The 22,244-nt window shown below is 38.5% G+C and overlaps 1 protein-coding gene across 17 annotated transcripts in view; it reads left to right on the forward strand.

Annotated features, from left to right (window-relative positions):
- Window positions 1-22,244, forward strand: part of DGKI (diacylglycerol kinase iota) — a 448,494-nt gene that overhangs the window by 299,347 nt on the left and 126,903 nt on the right. For all 17 annotated transcript variants that reach the window (XM_035254659.3, XM_035254662.3, XM_035254663.3 and 14 more), the window contains one exon: window positions 21,981-22,081. In XM_035254659.3, coding sequence (XP_035110550.1) covers window positions 21,981-22,081 — 101 coding nt within the window. The remainder of the gene's footprint in view (window positions 1-21,980; window positions 22,082-22,244) is intronic.

Below are 22,244 nucleotides of genomic sequence, written 5' to 3' on the forward strand. Positions count from 1 at the left end.
CTTTTCTGGTTTTGTGGGGCTTCCTTTGTTTGGTTGTTGTGCCAGAAAGCTAAGGTTTTAGTTACCTCGCCCTGCTGCATACTGCATGCAACTGTGTGCATGTCTAGGGCCAAGCAATGATGACAGAAAGAAAAAGAAGCCACTCTCTTGGCATCATAGCTCCTGTGATTAGAGAGGAAGCCTTCCTTCCTCCTAATTTTAGGTGCCTGAAGGCCTTTGTCATTGCTACTACCAGAAAAGTAAAAAGGCCTGTGTAGTGGTGTAGTGGGAGAAAACGGAGGAGGAAATAAAGAAAAGGGAGAAGCTTTTTGATTTCTTCAGCATTCAGAGTTCCTTCTTTTCTTGGAGCCGGAGCATAGGCATTTTCCTTGAGCTCTTTCTGCCTTCACCTGGTGCCTCCTTTTGGGCTTCGTGCTGCCTGGAGTCCAGGACAGAGCTTATTGGAGGGAAAGGGATTAGGGAGTTTAGTGCTAGTTTGATAATACCTTAAATTCTGGTGTTCTTTGCCAATCTATTGCTATTATTTACTTTTCAAAGTTCTCAAATAGCTGCTTTATGAATCCTGTCCACATTATATAGCTGCATTCAGTGGGGAAGAAATAATCCTGTGTACTGACCCACCTTCACCAAGACAGCATTGTCTCTCCAGATTTTTGAAGCAAAGAACTATTGGACATAATTCCTTCTTACCTATTGCGGTGACTCAGTGAGTACCATGGCTAAACTCGGCAAAACAGCTCTGCAAGGCCAGTGCGTTTTGAACTACAACCAACATACGTTAAGTATAGTATACCATCTTGCACAGCAGTTACAATTTAAACATAAACAGGATATGTCCCAATGCTAAGTTGTGTGGGTCTGCTTATTACCTTGGGCAAAGAAAAGTTAGAAAGAGATTCATGAAAAAAGAACGAATTGTCATATTTGACTGCTGAATATGACTCAACATTCCAAAATTGCTTGTGATAAATGAAGGCTTCTTGGTAAGGATGAAAGTAAATTGATTTTTGTTCCAAGAAGAAAGGGAGTTTTTTAAATGAAAAGGAAATATTTTTGATATATCAAATTTTTTTATGGTTCTGTTTTGGGTTGAGTTTAAGAATTTTATTGTTATAAAACTACCAAGACAGAGCAAAGAACATTTGATCTTCACAATTGAAGAAAACATAAATCAGCCATAGGTGGTTAAACGTTTGCATGCCTCTAGCCAGAGAAGTAAACTAGAAGATCCTTTGAAAGGCTTTCTAAAATTCTGTAATTCTCTTTTACAACTTGTCACATCATAACTTTTGTTCTAACATTCACTTGAGTTTGTATAATATATTATGAAAGGTCTTTTTATTCTATTTACTTAGTGCTGGCCCTTTAGTCAGAAAATAAGACATGATTTGTGTTATTCGGAACGCTTTTTCTTTTCCTTTTCTCTCTTTATAAAGTGCCACAACCTGAACTCTATAAGGAAGTAACAAAAATGATGCCAAAGTGGAAATTTGTATACATGGCTTTGTAAACTGTAAGGCTTACCGCCTAAGTGGCTGAGATGATCCATCAGATATGGTTCACCTCGATGAATTAAGCTGCTGGTGGCTAATACACAACCTTCATGAGAGTCTCACAATGAATCACACTCACGGGCCAGTGGAGCCTCTAGAAATGTGCCTCATGTCTGGGGCAGAAATCTGTCCAGATTTTGACTCATGAATTATAGTTTTTGAATCATAGCTCCTGGACCCCAAAACCAATTTTGCGGGTACCAAAACAGCCTAAGTACTTCAAATGTTGTGATTAAGTTTGCTGGTCATGCTTTTGTTATTATTATTGTATCCCTAGGTGATTATCTCTGAATTGTATGGTAGGGTTATCAATACTTTTCTTTCAGATTTCTGTATTTACTGATGGATTTCCGTGAATGGGGAGTATTTCTAAAAAGAGGAAAAAAAAGCAAAACACAAAGCAAAACACTTCATATTTTTGAAATAATGGAGAGAATTACTACGATCCTAGAATTAAAAGACATGCCATTTGTTGAATCTTAGAGTCAGATAGTGAAGTATAAGAGTTAGCTTCAGGCTATCTGGAAAGCAGAGCTATTTGCTCTCTAAACTTTTGAGCAAAGGAAGCTGCTAAACTTTGCCTATTGTCACTTCTTCCTTCCCCTCTCTCCCTTGGCTCCTGAATTTCCTGGGTAATCTTACTAGTAATTTCACTTCAGACTATCCAGTTTCTTGACTTTCAGTCATACCATCATGTCATCCCTTCTTTCCTCTTCTTACGCCACCCTTCCCTGCTAGTTCTGTAAAACAGACATCCCAAATGGACAATTCCAAAGGAAAGAAATTATTGACGACTACTTGGAGGTTAGCTCATGCCAGTTTCCACACTTTATCTCTCAATTTCCATGAGAATCCAGGCTGCAACGTGGATTTTTTTTTTTTTTTCTCCCTGACATCTGAGAATTTCTCCCATGAGTTTCCTCACTCTGCCTGGGCTTCCAGTCCCTCAGAGAGGTCAAGTGACACAAAGAAAAGGGGCAGTGGACGCAGCCCGTGTGTCTGTAGCTGGAGCATCTTCCTCCTTATTCTGCAACCCCTTTTTCCTTATGCTAACATCCTTCTGATTTGAGTATCTGAGGGAATCCTGCATTTATCTGTGTAACATAGGCTATGTATGGTATTAGCCTTTTGCATTTCAGTTTTTCAGATATTAAAAAAATGAAGTTGTCACTTGGAGTTTCTATCAGCTTTGAAGTTCTGTTATGGTAAAATTCAAAGCATGAACTTAGAATCATATGAAAATCTGTCCTCCAAAATATCTGTAGCGTGAAGTGGATGAGACTTGCTGTGGGGCTTGACAGGGTTGTCCTTGGTTCTGAGTACTGGGTAGGCGGGCCAGGCCCTGTTCTGCCTTGGTAAGCATACTTCATATCTCATCTTGCTGTCAGCAAGAACCGAAGTGTGTTTTTACATTTAGCCAGAGAGGTAATATGGTAATATGTACTTAAGCACCTTGCTCTGTGATCAAATTTAACACCCTACTAACTTCTAAGGTCACAATTGCCACTAGTCTCATCCCCTCAATGAGAAGACAGAGACCAAGAAATGGTAGAAAACTTGCCTATGATTGCATGCTATACATTAATAAAGTTAACATCAAAAGCCAGGGCTGTCTGCTTTGAAGATAGCATTTAAGGCATTGAACTCTGCTGTCAGTATAACTTCTGGTCATTTTCTTGTGAGTATATAGGTATTTTCATCTATATGATATATTTTAATTAAACCATATTATGTAAACTTTTAAAGGAAGTTTGGTTATAAATAATAACAGAATTCAATTCTGAGTGTTGCAAATGTGTGAATCTTTGGTGTCATAGGTTTATAGTTCAAGTGTTGTTATAATGAAATTTCGGAATGACAAATTCCAGCTAAAAATAGCACCACTAAATAATTTGAAGAGCCGTTTAGAATTGTAAGGAGTGGTGTTTGAACTGAGAAATAGGCTTATCAGGAAGCGTCATGCTGACATCCACAGTGGAGGAATTATTCTGTGTTCTTATATTAGTAACAATCAACCCAGAGCTTCGCAATCAGTTCACTTACATAAAGGCGCAATACACTTAGGGCCCCCTCAACATTTAACATTCTTTCTTGTGGCTTTTCAAATTTATTTTTAGAGATGAATTATTCATGTCCTCATAGGTGTAGAAATAGTCTTACCACTCAGCAGTTTTCATGTAGTAAAGGTTACTTCAAAAGTGCAGCGGATATTTATTGCAGGTTTTGTTGCCTTGAGTGTGCAGGGAATAAGGGAGCTCCTGTAGAAGTCAGACTTGGAGGTGAAGGAGAGAGTTTGCAGGAAGGTTTGGGTATAGTACATATGCCAGGTATATTGGGCAGGGAAAGGAGGGAGAAAATGTATGCATTTTTTTAAAATAAAAATAATTTTCTAAAATAAAAATCTGACTTTAGAGATAAAACTAGTCCAACAAATACAACATTTGTTTTTTAGATTTTTCTGTGTTTTCAATAGATAAGTGAAAATTAGGATTTGAATGGCTAGGACGGGATATCAAACTGGCAGAGATTTCCAAGCCAGATTGGAATTTTTGAAAATTAAAAGTCAGATTTCACTCATGCTTCCATTATGTGTCTTTTTATAAACACTAGTTGTGGGATTAGAACAAAACGTGTTAGGTCTTTTAGTGCATCTTTTTAGTAGCTGTCTGTATGAGTTTGCTAGGACTGCCATAACAAAGCACCACAGAGCAGGTGGCTAAAGCAACAGAAATTTGTTCTTACAGTTCTGGAGGCTGGAAGTCCGAATGAAGGCGTCGGCAGGGTCGGTTTCTTCTGAAGCCTCTCTCCTTGTCTTGTAGATGCTATCTTCTTATGTCTTCATATGATCTTTCCTCATTATATGTCTATGTCCAAATTCCCTCTTTATATAAAGGACACTAGTCATGTTGGATTAGGCTCTAACGACTTCATTTAAACTTAATTACCTCTTTAAAGACAGTCTCCAAATACAGTCACATTCTGAAGTGCTAGGGGTTAGAATTTGAACTTACCAATTTTGGGGACAGACAACTCAGTATATAACAGCACCATCCTGGATAAATTTGATTGAATTTTAGTTATATTTCTTTTCATGTCACCCTCTGAAGACTAAACTTTGTGTATATTATTTGTATAAATAGTTTAATTATTTAAAATATTTTTTATTAAAGAGTGGAAGAAGGGCTGAAGAACATTGCCCTTTTATTTATAGCATATTTTTCATGTTATACAGATATAACAAGGTTATTGACATCTCTGGGCCCAAATTTATTTTCTATAAAATAAGGTGGTTAAACAATATACACTTTAAATTTTTGTCCAAATCTGAATTCCTAAAGCATGATCATAATGAAAACATCTACAGAAGGCCGGGCGTGGTGGCTCACGCCTATAATCCCAGCACTTTGGGAGGCCGAGGCAGGTGGATCACAAGGTCAGGAGATTGAGACCATCCTGGTCAACATGGTGAAACCCCGTCTTTACTAAAAATACAAAAAAAATTAGCTGGGCATGGTGGCACGCGCATGTAATCCCAGCTACTTGGGAGGCTGAGGCAGGAGAAATGCTTGAACCCAGGAGGCGGAGGTTGCGGTGAGACGAGATTGCGCCATTGCACTCCAGCCTGGGTAACAAGAGTGAAACTCCATCTCAATAAAAATAAAAGAAAAAAGAAAACATCTATAGCAATAAATACAGACTATCAATGGGAAGGAAAAAGAATACTTTTGTTAGTCTTTGTGAGTAAAATATTTATTTAAAAATGGACTTTCCACCCAGAAAACAGAGCAAAGCAAAACAACCCAAATATTCTTGGATTAACCATTATAACTGCATTGCTATTAATGAATTTACTGCATTCAAGAGGGAAAAAGACACATTTCAATTTTTGCCCCAGTACTAGCATAATAACTGACAATATCAACAAAGAAACCTAGATGTTTGTTTTGAGCATTCCAAGAGTGTATTTAGTTTGGATTACTTTGCTGACGTGGTAATGAAGTGCAAGGTGCATTTCATTTGTAGGAGGGCTTCAGTTTAATTATACAAATTCAATTGGGTTTTCCTGGTCTGTCATAACACCCCGAAACACTTACAGGAAATGAAAAGAGAGTACATTTTAAAGGCATAAAAAGAAAGTACTTGTTGATGCTACATTTAAGTAATCGCTAGAACTCATCACATTTTGTGTCAAAAAATGAAATTCTGTGAATGAATTCACCAAGTTCCAAAGTTATAGCTCAGGTATTTGACTGAAATAAAAATACTTTTCATCTTGGGCCATTATAAAAATTAAGAAAAAAGATAAATTAATTAAAATGAAAGTACCTTTGGAAGAATTACAAATGGAACAAAAAAGCCAAAGCTTTTCAGACTTGTGATATATTGCAAGGACCTATAGTTGTATTTATTTTGAAAAAGTAATCACTTAGACCTTACTGCTCTTAAGAAAGGTGGTTTATGTCCTCTAATTGAGATGTGATTATGTCATTTGGCCTGATGTTATTTTGTTGTCCAGGAAAAGTAAAACAAATATGTTTTTTGAGTAAAGATTCTTGTATTATCAATATGTTAGATTGCTGCCTTTGATAGAGAGTTGACCTACTTCAATGTGGTAAGTGAGAGGAGAGAAAGAAACGGAACAAGCAAAGGTACCCCAAATGATTTTCACATTCTTTTATGATATTATCAATAAAACCATTATTTTCTTTCTTTTTCATTGGTTTTAGCATTGGTGGCATCAAAATATCTAACCAATTACTTTGTGTTTGTTTTTTCTTCAATCAGGTAATTTATTGTAGTTACTTATTTACTTTTATTATTATTTTTCTGAGACAGGCTCTTACTCTGTGGCTAGGCTGGAGTGTGGTGGCACTATTATAGTTCAGTGCAACCTTGAACTCCTGGGCTCAAGTAATCTTCCCAACTCAGCCTCCTGAGTAGCTAAGATAACAGGTGTATGCCGCCATGTCTGTTTGTTTATTTATTTATTTATTTTTCTTTTTAAATTATACTTTAAGTTCTGGGATACATGTGCAGGTTTGTTACATAGGTACACACATGCCATCGTGGTTTGCTGCACCCATCAATCTGTCACCTATCTTAGGTATTTCTCCTAATGCTATTCCTCCTTTAACTCCCCACCCACTGACAGGCCCCAGCCTGTGATGTTCCCCTTCCTATGTCAATGTGTCCCCATTGTTCAACTCCGACTGATAAGTGAGAACATATGGTGTTTGGTTTTCTGTTCCTCTGTTAGTTGGCTGAGAATGATGGTTTCCAGCTTCATTCATGTCCCTGCAAAGGATATAAACTCATCCTTTTTTATGGCTGCATAGTATTCCAGGGTGTATATGTACCACATTTTCTTTATCCAGTCTATCATTGATGGGCATTTGGCTATATACCCAAAGGATTACAAATCATTCTACTATAAAGACACATGCACATGTATGTTTACTGCAGCACTGTTCACAATAACAAAGACTTTGAAAAAAAATTGTTTAGAGATGACCTCACTATGTTTTCAGGCTAGTCTCACAAACTCCTGAGCTCAAGTGATCCTCCCAAAGCGCTGAGATTATAGGTGCCACTCTACCTGGCCCCAAATGCCCCATTAGTACACCCATAAAAGTATATTCTAGGGAACTCTTTTTCTCAATCTTAGTATCAAATTTTGTAAAAGTTATTTTTGTCAGTAATTGTTATATTGACATAATTATTGTGTGATTGTAAGTTCTGTCCTAGAAATGTCTTTATTCTGTCATTTTTTCAAAGACAAGAAGAATGTTTCCAAAAAATAAGAGTAGTTTATAAAATCCCTCAGTCATTGGATCAGGAATTAGAGAAGGGTAATGAAAGGGTTCCTCCCATCTGGCTTAATGGGCTGAATTGGAAAGGAAGAAGGGTCAGGTTTAGAGGACTCTCAATTCTTCCTTCTTGGATTTCCAGCAAGAAAACTTGGGCTGGTGGGAACACATCTGAGCTACTAATAGGGGCTGAATTTCCCACCAGCTGTAGATTGATGAATAGAGTTATGGGGCATGTGTCTCCGGAGACGAATGTAGCTCCCCACTACATGTGTCATTCTTGCCGAGGATTCAGAACCTTGGCAAGCAATTGTCAACCTGGAAAGAAAAAAAAATTGTCAAGGCCAGGTAAAATATTAATTACCAGCTAATTATGAAAAAAAAAAAAAAACAATTCTGCACTAATTTTTTGTCTGATACTCAGATTTTAGGAAAGTATACACATTATTTCATAAATTGTTTCATGTGAAAGGCTAAAACCATTTAAGAAAATGCCTTTATTGTAATACCACTTGTTATCAGGCTAGTCCTTAATTTTTAACTCCTTTGTAAAAACAAAGCATGGACTCTTCCCCTGACTGAGCCTGTTGCCTAGAAATGCGGATTTGCTACCACACAATCTGCAGAGTAGCTTTTTGGTAGTAATGCTTCTTGTAGTTCATACATTCCACTCTTTATATACCTAATTGGGTTATACGACTTCCCCATTTTAAGATAGCCACATCTGTTTTCACTTCATCATTGCTTCATGAATTTTGGCTACTGCTTTTTTGGATATTTTTATTTATAACGAATTTTGAATCTTTGATTTTTTTCTATTGGTTTGTAGATGAAATATGCTCAATATTTAAAGATTATGTGTAGTCTACTTTGGCTATTTACACATAGACACTCAAATACCACCACTTAATTCGTTAAAGTACTTAGAGTTACTAATAAGTAAGTAACTATCCCAGTAGGTAAAAGCTAGTTTCAGTGTTCTTCATGGTATGAAAGGCCACAAGTGTTTTCTTCTGTGAAATGATGTTTTTAAAATATGCAGATTATAACACTTCATTCACATTCTTTTCTAGCAAAGAAAGTAAATTTGTTTATCAGTTGCACATAAGAACAGGAAAATAGAACAGTTTGTGATTGCAAATCCCAGGGAAGATTTTTAGAATTTTAAACAACAGTTAAGTTTAAGAGATCCCACTGATATATAGAAACTGAAAGCTGAAGCAGGAAAAGTCTGTCTTCCTGAGTACATGAGATCTAAATTAATTTTGACGGCTTAGGAGTAACATCGTCTTGTTATGTCTCATTGGTTCATGCCCAACTGCTCCTTGCTCCACTAATATATAGTGATGAAAGGCCCTCCCTACAATCAGCAGAAAAAGAATTCTCTATGCCATGAGAATTCCATTTAGTACCATTGATCACAGGCTGTGATATTAAAAGTAATTCATATTAGTGTTTTGTGATGGAATCTTTAATCACTTTTAATAACCAGGAAACCTTCATTACATGGATCTACTTCTTAAAGTGGAAATGATTTTGGCCTGATGATGAGGGCTTGAGTTTTTACTTGTTTCCCATTCTAACTGTTCTTAATTTTTCTTTATCTCAACAGTTGGAATTTGCAGAATTCTTCTATGAGAATTCATGTTACCTCAACTGTTTAATTTTCATTCATTTCTATTTCCTGTGGTATTTACATCTCCTTTGCCTTTTATTAGGATATTTGTCCAACTTTTATACTCCCTAAGCTTAAAAGAATATAAAAAGAGTGTATGTGGAAACTTAAAGTCTAAAACTCCTACCTTAAAAGACTGTCTTAAAGGTTGTCATCTCTAGTTGCAAGTTCATCAAATATCAGGGCAGAAGACTCCATTCTCAGGAGACTTACATTTGTAATCATATCTAATCTTAAGTATAAATTCTTCTCTTTTGTATTAAGCAGGGGCAAGTCAGAGGCTCACCTCCATACCTGAAGGTAGTGCAGCAATAATGTAATGCATAATCATTGATACTATTTCTTTTTCTTTGGTTTTAGTTGTGGGAGTGGGTTTTTCCTTTGAACCAAGTTCTTTTGAGCGGTCTCCATTCTGTCCGATTATTTTGGCCTAATCACACACGATTAGGTGTGATGAAGAATGTAGCCAGTTGTCAGAAAAAAGAATTTTTCTCATTGCAAATTTAGGAAGTCCATATGGGGAGCAGTAATTTAACACATATTGGAAGCCTCATATTAAACATATGTATGGACGATTTAAAGATAAATATAGTTGGGCATTCTGTCCTCGAAGAGCTCATGATTTAATGGGGAGAACAAAATTGTATCATGATTACATTTCTGTTTTAAACAGTGTGCAGTGTGATGAAATTTTTGGATGCAGGGAACCCAGTTAGTCTAGGTGCAAGATGATAGTAGCTTGGTCTGAAGGGGTTTTGGTGGAAGGAACAAAGAAGCATATGTATTTGAAAGGCATTTGGAGGAGGATAAATTGCAGCAGACAGAAAGAAGGAGCTTCTGGAAACTTCGTTGGGAACCAGAAGAGTGTTTTGAACTGAATTCCAAAAGTAAAGAGCTTCAGGAAGCAGGGAGTTAACCGCAGTGTGGAATGCTACGGAAACATGAAGTCAGGTGAATTTAATATGCGTGAATAAAGGGAAAGGAGAAAGTAACAGTATTGTGTAATCTTTTAGAGAGGGAACTTTGAGGTTCTGGGGCAATGAATGGCTCAGTGGCTTAAAAAATAAATCTGTGACTCTGGCAATAAAAAGTTATAACATGGGGGCTGGGTGTGGTGGCTCACGTCTGTAATCCCAGCACTTTGGGAGGCCGAGGTGGGTGGATCATGAGGTCAAGAGATCGAGACCATACTGGTCAACATTGTGAAACCCCTTCTCTACTAAAAATACAAAAAAAATTAGCTGGGCATGGTGGCGCATGCCTGTAATCCCAGCTACTCAGGAGGCTGAGGCAGGAGAATTGCCTGAACCCAGGAGGTAGAGTTTGCAGTGAGCCGAGATCGCGCCATTTCACTCCAGCCTGGGTAACGAGCGAAACTCAGTCTCAAAAAAAAAAAAAAAAAAAAAAGTTATAACATGGCCGGGTGAAGTGACTAGCACCTGTAATCCCAGCACTTTGGGAGGCCAAGGCAGGTGGATCACCTGAGGTCAGGAGTTTGAGACCAGCCTGACCAACATGGTGAAACCCCATCGCTACTAAAAATACATAATTAGCTGGGCATGGTGGCGTACTCCTGTGATCCCAGGAGTGCTTGGATGAGAGGCTGAGGCAGGAGAATCACTTGAACCCAGGAGGCGAATGTTGCAGTGAGCTGACGTCGTGCCATTGCACTCCAACCTGGGTGACAAGAGCAAAACTTCATCTCAAAAAAAAAAAAACCAAAAAACCAAAAAAGTCATAATGTGTATGTAGGGATGGCTCCACATAAAATTCCAGAATAAGATCAATGAGCCAGTAACAATGATGGCATTCACTGCTACAAAAGGCAACAGGTGGCTAGAATAATTTGAAATGTCTTTCAAGGTTGTTAGTCTGTTTATTTGCCTTTAAAGCAAAATGATGAAACTGCTATACTTGTCATCCTGCTCTGCAGTGGCACTGAGTGATGCCACTTCTTGCTTGTTCTCCAACTTTGCTTCCCTTTACATACCATCAACAAGACACTGAACAGAAAACACAATCTAGAATTGTGGTAATTCCACTCAACTGCATATTCATTTACTATACATTTGGGCATAGGCTCTTTTTCATTTTCTAAAATTTTTATAAGTGCATGGAGTACAAGTGTAATTTTGTTACATGAATAGATTACATAGTGGTGAATCAGACCTTTTAGGATATCTATCACCAAAATAGCATCTGTTGTACCCATTAAGTAATTTCTCATCATTCACGCACCCCCAGCACAGACATTTAATATAAATTTCCATGGAAGCTTTAAAATTTTAATTACAATGTGACTTTGAAGATCTTCAGAAAATTAAAATAATTTTTGTTTCAGCCAATGTCATAAAAATTTATTGAGGTTTGATACTTATAGTCTGTTTGTAATATTTTAGCTTTTAAGGCAGCAAATATTTCTTTGATATGCATCTAGCTTTGGTGCTTCAGATTTGTACTCTTTCGGCATTAGTCCATGTGACTGATTATTTTTGTAACTTAAAAGTAAATGTCCTAAAAATGGTGGTAGGTGGGCTAATAAACAGAGACTATGGAGAGGAAGAGTTAGACTGCAGGGAGAATTTGCAAATGCTTAAAGAAGCCTGAACAAAGACTAAGCCTCTTCCATTAGCATCTTTCTGCTGGATGAGGATCAAGCAGAGACTTAGAATAGACATTTGCAGACGCAGTCCTAGGGGCGTATAGAATCAGAAGGAATAGCAAATATTGAATTAGATGAGATCGGAGATTGCTTTTGACTCTATAATGCTTCCATGATCTTATAAGAAGGGCTGGAAGAATAACGGTCTCAAAGAATTTGTAAGCTGTAACATATTGTATTACCTTCTCTGAAATGAATGTCTTAGAGGAGGTAATACGATATGTTACTTAACTTCCATCAAAAAAGAATTAATAACCTCCAAAGGTGCTTTTTCCAGGAAAACATGTTGGGCAGTGGGAGCTCATGACTACTGCTAATGTGATTTTGGTTTATGCTTGGTTTAAGAATCCAAAACTTCTGTGCAATTTATTTCAGATTTCCAAGGCATTGTTTCCTACTCCAGGCAGAGGATAAATGAATTATTAAGATTCTGTCTGAGCTTGGCAGGTGTCAGAAATTCATTTTAAATCTCTGTTCAGAAGCTTTGATTCAATTTGGTTTTATTGTTCAATTTAAAGAGGTCTTTTTGGATATGTTTTTGGAAAGGTTATTGTCAGTGACATTTCAAAGATGTACCAGGATATGTTTCAGCATTTTATATATATATTTTTTTTATTCTTTTTTTTTTTATTGCATTTTAGGTTTTGGGGTACATGTGCAGAGCATGCAATACAGTTGCATAGGTACACACAGGGCAGTGTGTTTTGTTTGCTTTCTCCCCTTCACCCACATTTGGTATTTCTCCCCTGGCAATCCCTCCCCACCTCCCCCTCCCACTGAGCATTTTATATTTTATTTTATTTTTTGAGATGGTGTTTCACTTTTGTCACCCAGGCTGGAGTGCAATGGTGCGATCTCAGCTCACTGCAACCTCCACCTTCACGATTCTTCTGCCTCAGCTTCCCAAGTAGCTGGGATTACAGCCACTTGCCACCATGCCCGGCTAATTTTTTGTGTTTTTAGTAGAGTCAGGGTTTCACCATGTTGGGCAGAATGGTCTCAAACTCCTGACTTCAGGTGATCCTCCTGCCTCAGCCTCCCAAAGTGCTGGGATTACAGGTGTGAGCCACCACACCTGGCCTCAGCATTTTATCAGCAAGTTGCCAAAGGAAGCCATTGAATCTGATAATATTTCAATAAGGCTCTGCTGCAAGGATGTGGAGAAAAAGGGACCCTCTTACACTGTTGCTGGGAATGTAACTTAGTACAACCACTGTGGAGACCAATTTAGAGGCTCTTCAAAAAACCAAAAGTAGAGCTATCATATGTTTCAGCAATCCTACTGCTGGGTATATACCCATAAGAAAGGAAATCAGTATGTTGGAGAAATATCTGTACCCTCATGTTTGTTGCAGCACTATTCACAATCGCTAAGATTCGGAAACAACCTAAGTGTCCATGGACAGATGAATGGATTAAGAAAATGTGGTGCAGATGCACAATGGAGTACTATTTGGTCATAAAAAGAATGAAATCCCGTTGTTTGCAACAACGTGGATAGAACTGGATGGAGATCATTATGTTAAGTGAAATCAGCTAGGCACAGAAAGGCAGGCAATGTATGTTCTCACTTATTTGTGGGATCTAAAAATCAAAACAATTAAACTTATGGACATAGAGTATAGACGGATGGTTACCAGAGGCTGGGAAGGCTAATTTGGGGGAGATGGGGATGCTTCATGGGTACAAAGAAAAAAAATAGAATGACTAAGGTCTGCTGTTTGATAGCACAACAGAGTGGCTATAGTCAATAATAATTGTACATTTAAAAATAACTAAAGAGCGTAATTGAATTGTTTAGGCCAGATGTGGTGGCACACGCCTGTAATCCCAGTACTTTGTACTTTGGGAGGCTGAGGCTGGCAGATCACGAGGTCAGGAGTCCAAGACCAGGCTGACCAATATGGTGAAACCCCGTCTCTACTACAAATACAAAAATCAGCCAGTTGTGGTGCTGTGTGCCTGTAATCCCAACTACTTGGAAAGCTGAGGCAGGATAATTGCTTGATCCTGGGAGGCAGAGGTTGCAGTGAGCCCAGAGCCTGCCATTGCACTCCAGCCTGGGTGACAGAGTGAGTCTCCATCTCAAAAAAAAAAAAAAAGTAATTGGATTGTTTATAACACAAAGGATAATTGCTTGAGGGGATTAATAACTCATTCTCCATGATGTGATTATTACGCATTGCATGCCTGTATCAAACCATCTCATCTATGTCATAAATATATATAACTACTCTGTACCCATCAAAATTTAAAATAAAAAAGTAAGGCCCAGCTTGATAGCCGATAGAATAATGTGATGATATATGTTTGCAGTTCACCATTGTTTAATTGAAGAGCAGGTAGTGGGCCGGGCGCGGTGGCTCAAGCCTGTAATCCCAGCACTTTGGGAGGCCGAGGTGGGTGGATCACGAGGTCAACAGATCGAGACCATCCTGGTCAACATGGTGAAACCCCGTCTCTACTAAAAATACAAAAAATTAGCTGGGCATGGTGGTGCGTGCCTGTAATCCCAGCTACTCAGGAGGCTGAGGCAGGAGAATTGTCTGAACCCAGGAGGTGGAGGTTGCGGTAAGCCGAGATTGCACCATTGCACTGCAGCCTGGGTAACAAGAGCGAAACTCCGTCTCAAAAAAAAAAGAGCAGGTAGTTCTGAAATGGTTTATTTACCTTTTTGAAGGGGACATTTATCATTTGTAGGTTCTTTCTTCTGTCTTTTTATTTGTGTAGATTCTACTAGAGATAAAAAGTGGGAGCATAATTCAACATGAATTTGCTTCCTGATCCAGAAATCAAAGGACAAAAATGGACCACCAAATCAGAGTTATGCCTTTTTCACAAAGGGAAAAGCCACCAGAAAGCAGCTCAGAGATGCTCCAATGACAAGCTGTGTGAAAGCATCAGAACCATGTACAGTTGCAGAGGAATTATATTTCTTTGCATTCATTTACTCATAAAGTTCAAAAACATTTATTGTAAACAACATGGGCCAGGCATTGTTGTAGGAGCTGGGGCTGCAAAGAGGAGGAAGAGATACGTAGTGTGAATTCATAGTCTTTTACACTATAAATTCATATTTTAATAGAACTCTATAAAACAAGAGCCAGTTCAAATGAGTTCTATTAAAGATTAGTTAGAAGCATACTTCATTATATCCAGATTATGATCAGGTAGAATTGCATGAAAGAAGTTAAGACAAGTAATTATTACTATTAAATCAGGGCTAAAGGGTTAAAGGCAGACAGAGTTATGCTTTTCTATCTCATAAAGGCAACTCTATATGAGTCACAAATGCCTGGTTAAATTACGATTATTTATAAAAATTGATGTTTCTACATAGTGTTACAAGGGGCAAGTCTTACACTTAACTATCTGAGAAATGTCAGTGAAAACGGTATTTATAAGATACAAAATGTAGAATAATTATATAACTTTAAGGATCTTGTCTCAATATGAATTAGGATTTATATTCATAATATCTTTAAGAAGTAAAAAAATCTTGCAAACATTTATCATCCCTACTTGCATTATTATCCAAAAGACTGTGCATAGGCACATTCCACTGAATCTTATCTCCCCACTGATGTTGACAGATACTCATTCTGCTAGGATTTGCTGTCTACTAAGTGCTAATTCGAGCTGCATCTCTGGCTTTAGCTATGATATTATTATCTAGGACTGAATAAAAAATATAAGGCTTGGCTGGGCATGGTGGCTCAAGCCTGTACTCCCAGCACTTTGGGAGGCTGAGGCAGGCAGATCACAAGGTCAAGAGATCGAGACCATCCTGGCCAACATGTTGAAACCCCATCTCTATGAAAATACAAAAATTAGCTGGGCATGGTGGCATGTGCCTGTAGTTCCAGCTACTTGGGAGGCTGAGGAAGGAGAATTGCTTGAACCTGGGAGGCGGAGGTTGCAGTGAGCCAAGATTGTGCCATTGCACTCCAGCCTGGCACCTGGTGACAGAGTGAGACAATGTCTCAAAAAAAAAAAAAAAAAATATATATATATATATATATATATATGGCTTGTGGAAACTGCAGAAGCACTAGGGTGATAATAGTAACAACAACTGTATTATTTTTGACCACTTGTTATTTCCCAGGGAGGTGCTAACCACCTTATGTATGTCTCATTCAGTGCTCACTACATTTCTATTATCAGTCCCATTTTCAGATCACAAAGTAGTTTAAAGAAAGTACTTTAGAGTTCTGACCAATTAGATTGGAACTAAAATTTTTCTGACAATACATCTTGCTTTACCCACTTGCTATCATGTCTTAATATTAAAGAATATCACTCCTATAGAATTCATGTTTCCAATGAGAGAATGAGTTATGTGGGGTCCATGGTTTAAAAGTGACTCTGGAGAACCCAAAACACTCAGCTCATCCATCTTATCCATAGAGAGATTAGGCCTGGGTGGGAGATTGGATGAGAGGCATCTCTTATCAGTCTGAGAGAAATAGTGTGAACTAAAGAAATTGATCAAAAGGAGGAAAACATTTGAGGGTACTAGGGAGGAGTATGACTCTGATGGGTTGAAATTCGACATGGGACCAATTGCAAAAGAAGCTATTGGCAACATCTACAGGAGAGCAGAGAATAGTAAGAATTAGGTGTAAATTGAAGAGCAGTGAGTGTTCAGGGAGTCATCTTGATGGAATGTCAGTCCACCTCTGTTCCAACGTCTCAGGGCAAAAGGTGTGTATAACATGGATGTTGAAAGCTGTGGTATGGAGGTTACCGGAAACCCACCTGAGTGATTCAACAAGTGCTCTTATTATGGTTCCCAAGAAGGTGTTCATAGGAGACATTGGGAATTCAATCCAGAGCCATTAACTTCCATTCTGCATAAGGATCTCAATCACGGTGACCTCAACCTGTCTCCTTCTCACTAAGGTGACAGGTTGAGGTCACTACCCCAATATGAAAGGGAATTCACAGACTGCTGAATCCCTTCTAGGGAGTTTGAGATGCTCCGTGGAAGCCCAGTTTGGAACCTCTGATCCTAATCAGTATGGCAGTGGCTTGTGGCAGATGTTAGCAGGAAGGCGAATTTATTTTTATCCACCCACGTTGTCTCTTCTATGCTCTACTAACTTCACAGACAAAATTTAATGTTAGCAAACTAATGACAGTGCTATTCCCTAGACTCTAAAGAACAGCTTTGTCATCCTCTACCTTCAGTCAGCCATTAATAGGACACTAATATATTTTGACATAAAGGTATGAAATTGAATTACTTGGCTTTCATTTAATCTCTATGCACATCCCCCCACTCCCCCATGTTCTAGTTGTCTGTCTGTTTTCATGTTTTTAGTTGGCCTTTTAAAATACCAGGTGTAAGAGGACCCAGAAGTGTAAAATGTCATGCCACCAGCCAAGCTAGACAGTCTTCCCTCAGAGGAAGCCCAGCACCTTGTCAGATATGTTTAGAGAGGTTCCTTATGTGCTCTAAACATCTTCCAATATCTGGCGGCAGCAGCAAATGCTGCTGATTATTAATCAGAACCTTATGTAGGAGAGAAATTTTCAGAATATTTATCATAATGATAATAGTTAATATCTATTGAGCACTGACAATGTGCCAGGCATTTCACTAAGCATATCACACAAATAGACTCATTTAATTCTGTTAATATGGCTGTGAGGTGGATATTGTTCTTATCTCCACTTTACTGATGAGGAAACTGAAGCACAGAGTTTCCTGATTAACTAAGAACTGGAAGAATTTTACTTCAAATCTGGGCAATCTGACTTGGAACCTGAGCTCCTCACCACTTTGCTGTGTTGCTTCGCATACCAGCTGTTTACACCAGGGTTGCAAATGATTCAAGAAGGTTTTCCATTATGGACCCTAGGGTCTAATGTCCCCAAATTTACTGATGGGTCTCAACTGGGTTATATTTTGATAGGAGATTAAAAATAAAAAACAGATATCCTGCTCAAAAGACTGGGTTGAAGGAAGCTGCTGCTAGTGGGAAAGTGGGAAGTGTTGTAGATTGTTGGAGAAAGATGGGTGCTGAGAGCAGAGAGCGAATGTGTAGGAAGGTGGGTGGGAAAAAGTCTTTTTTTTTTTAAATTTTTATTGGATTATAGGTTTTGGGGTACATGAGCAGAGCATGCAAGACAGTTGCGTAGGTACACACATGGCAGTGTGCTTTGCTTTTCTTCTCCCCTTCACCCACATTTGGCATTTCTCCCCAGGCTATCCCTCCCCACCACCCCTCCCACTGGCCCTCCCCTTTTCCCCCCAATAGACCTCAGTGTTTAGTACTCCCCTTTCTGTGTCCATGTGTTCTCATTTTTCGTCACCCACCTATGAGTGAGAATATGCGGTGTTTCATTTTCTGTTCTTGTGTCAGTTTGCTGAGGAGGATGTTCTCCAGATTCATCCATGTCCCTACAAACGACACGAACTCATCATTTCTGATTGCTGCATAATATTCCATGGTGTATATGTGCCACATTTTTCCAATCCAGTCTATTATCAATGGGCATTTGGGTTGATTCCAGGTCTTTGCTATTGTAAACAGTGCTGCAATGAACATTCGTGTACATGTGTCCTTATAGTAGAACAATTTATAGTCTTCTTAAGCGGTAATTAGTGAGAGTCTTTGTTTTCTTCTGTCTTGTTTAGTTGATCATTCTGGAGATGAACTGAGATAATATGTGAATTCATTTGGGATCTGTAAAGTTTGATTCAAATGATAGTGTCTGTTGTATGCCATAGTGTGCCCCCTGGAAGTTAGGGAAGAGTACTGGGCTGCCAGAGGTTAAGGAGACAACAGTGCATGGGTTGGAGTCAGAGGGTGTAGATGAGAACCTGGGAGGTAGCTGCGTGTGGACAGGGAGCAGCCAATTTATGGGCTTTGAGAAAGGGGATACACACTGGTATGCCCCAATTCAGGGAACTCCAGGAGGGCGGATGTAGGAATTGGTCATCAGTCATTCTCCAAATCTCATTTCCCGTTCGCAACTACTGCTCTAGTAAGGTCTTAGTCCTGACACCTCCAGCGCAGTAGAGAAGACTGAAGCCCACTGCCATTAGGTTTACTGTTATCTCAAAAAATTGCTTAGGTAGAGTGCATTCAACCTCTGTCCCCCAGCTTCTATTAGAGTCCGATAGGCCACTACATTCTATGGTTCCAACTTTCCCCTTATCTGCTATGTGTTCAGAAAAATATTTTCTGATCACAATCTTTGCAGGTCAATTGAGTGAACTTGGAAATAAAAGGATTACCAGACCCCTTAATTTGGGGATAAAAATCTGTTGTGAACACTCTGTGGTCACTCTGTTAATTGTGTAAGTTTTTTCTTCCCTATTTGCATCTAATTCCTAACACTCTTTACTATGGGCCTTATTTTTATTCTTGTCCTGAGTTATCATTTATTTACACATGGACATGCTTTTAAAATAACTGTATTAGTTCTTTAAAAATTGTTCTCGATGTGAAATAATCACCAGGTTCTACCACGCAGAGATAACCACTTGGAACAGCTTGTTGGCCATTTCTCCATGCACTTCTCTTGCATATACAAACTCCTAACGTCCACAGTTTATATTAAGGAGCTTATGCCATATATGATTATATGTGATTATATGCATATATGATTATATGTGATTATATGCATATATGATTATATATGGCATAAGCTCCTTAATATAAACTGTGGACGTTAGGAGTTTGCATATGCAAGAGAAGTGCATGAAGAAATGCATGTGATCATATATGGCATAAGCCCTTTTTTCACTTCACAGCACGTTGATGCCACACTTCCCTCTAAATGAATAAAGACCTACACATTGATTTGTACTCTCTGCCCTGTGTTCTCTTGTTTACTTAACCACCCCGCCTGATGATTGTTTATTGATAAAGAAGTCTGAGCAGCACACAGAGATCATCAGACTCTGCTAATCCAGACTTTATAGCTTTGCTATCAAATCCATAGGATTCTTGGTATTTATCCATTGACAAGAGGGTCTGAACTCCTCATAGAAGCAGAGAAAGATCATGAAATTGATGAGTGAAGTGTCCAAGGCTTTGCATTCCACACTGCTGCTTAGTAGCTATGTGACCTTAAAATCACTTCACCTTTCTGAACCTCAGTTTCCCTACCTATAAATAATATTATGAGTTTTTATTATATTCAAGGTCTGTATCTGCAAATATACTGTCAAGCTATTCCCTCACAACTTAAATGCTCTGGCTTTATTCATCAATACCTTTTTGATATCCAGCACAGTGGCAATACAAAGTAAGCACCCAACAAACACACTTTGAGTGATGGATCAATATACCTGTTGAGTATGTCTTTTGAAATTTCCCCCAGAAATATCCATCTCCAGTTTTATACTGTGTGTTAAGCCAGTGAACCTCAGACTTTTTTACCTGTCAACCATCTCTCTTTAGAATTTGTGCACATATATCTACACTTTAAAATAGCCACAGTTTGGCTCACACCTGTAATTCCAGCACTTTGGGAGGCCGAGGTGGGTGGATCACGAGGTCAAGAGATCAAGACCATCCTGGTCAACATGGTGAAACCCCGCCCCTACTAAAAATATGAAAAATTAGCTGGGCATGGTGGTGCATGCCTGTAATCCCAGCTACTTGGGAGGCTGAGGCAGTAGAATTGCCTGAACCCAGGAGGCGGAGGTTGCAGTGAGCCGAGATTGCGCCATTGCACTCCAGCCTGGGTAACGAGCAAAACTCCGTCTCAAAAAAAAAAAAAAAAAAAAAAAAAAAAAATAGCCACAGTTTAAATCTTGAGGTGTGTGTGTGTGTGTGTGTGTGTGTGTGTGTGTGTGTGTTATGTACCATGTGTGAGTGTGCTGATGTGTATCTATAGTTTGATATGTGTGTGTTATTTTGGGTGAGTAAAGTGGGATTCCATATGGAGGGAATTACTGTACTTTGCACTAAAATGAGGTTTTAGACAAATGAGGTTTAGAAAATGAGATTACATTATTTTTTCAGTCCCTCTTCAGAGTTTTAGTGAAATTAAATGGATATGCGTCTGTGTTTCTGCGTGTGTGTGTTTGAAGTGAAGGTAGAGAGAGGATTCCTAATATTGTAGACATATTACTTCCTTCTTTTATCTGTTCTTCTTATCTTTCTTGTTTTCCTTCCTTGCCTCATTCCCTCTTTTCCTCCCTTCTCCCTCTCTCCCTCTCTTTTTCTTTTTCCTATTTTATTTATTTCTCTCTGTTTCCTTCTTTCCTTCCCTTTCCTCCTTTACAGGATCAAATTAAAGAATAATGCCATTCTTTTTACTTTAGCCATGACTTTAGTCAGTGGTGACTTTTATCACCATTTAATATAAAAAATGAGAAACAAACCTTTCAACCAATGAAATCCCGGTATAAGGTAGTATTCAAAGACAAGTAGGTATTGTGTTATATTAATATATTGAAGAAATGTATCAATCCATCTTGGGGGTGAAAACCAAATTATTCCACTCAACTAATATCCCAGCTTAAACTACTTTCAAAATATCACTTTAAAAATCCAAGAAGTTGAGTTATAGGCTTTTGGGGAATGAATAGGGGGTTCAGAAAGTTTGATACTGCACCATTTTATTTTTTAATATGTGTCTGGAACCAGTATGCACTGAATTCTTTTAAAATGAGTTACACAGTTCATTCTCTTCCTACAGAAAGGACATTGTACATATTTAAACATTTTTCTTCATTTTGGAATGCTCAGAGGCACCATCACAAGTGGTGTATATTGTAATATGCTTTGACTGAGAGGTGCTGTCAGAGGCTATTGAGCTGTGCAGAGGTACTTCAGCCTCCACCCTGTGCCTTCTGAACTCGTGGTCTGCTTTTCAAAAACAGTTTTTCCCTCTCTCTGAGGGTCAGACTGCCCCTAACTGTGTCTCATTGTGATATGCATATTTGCCTGTGGTTCTTACAGCTCCACTCCACATCCCACCATTTCAGATTCGCTGAATCTAATATATTATGTAACAAACACATGGTCTTATTAAATGTTTTTTAAAAAATCAATAGAAAATATGATATAAAAGTGGTCTCCAAAGGTTCCTTCTGCGTATTGCCACATTCCTATATAAATTCCAGAAACGTTTGGTTTCTGGAGAAATGTTCTCTAGATAATTGTGGAATTCTGGTAAGAAACCCTCCTTTCCAGTTTGAATGTGGACTCTTCCTTCTAAACCGGAAGAGACAATATTGCCCTTAGTCCTCAAGGTGCATGGCTACCAATTCCGCTCTCCCGTTTGTATCTGACCACTCGGTTCTTGTTTTGCAGTCCCCAGTCTGTCCCAGATCGTCTGAGGATCCGGGTGAACAAAATCAGTTTACAAGACTATGAAGGATTCCACTATGACAAAGAGAAACTCCGGGAAGCTTGTAAGTTGGAAGTGCCTAATTGATTTCATGCAATCAGCTTATCTTCAGCTTCTTGATCTTGCTGGGTTTGATGGGTAAATTCACTTATCCTTGTGCCTGAAAAATCATGGTTAGAGAAGTGAAGTGAAACATAGTAACAGGTGAGCTCCAAGTGATAATGTAT

This window comes from Callithrix jacchus, chromosome 11, assembly GCF_049354715.1.
Source record: "Callithrix jacchus isolate 240 chromosome 11, calJac240_pri, whole genome shotgun sequence".
In the NCBI taxonomy this organism is placed as follows: Eukaryota; Metazoa; Chordata; class Mammalia; order Primates; family Cebidae; genus Callithrix; species Callithrix jacchus.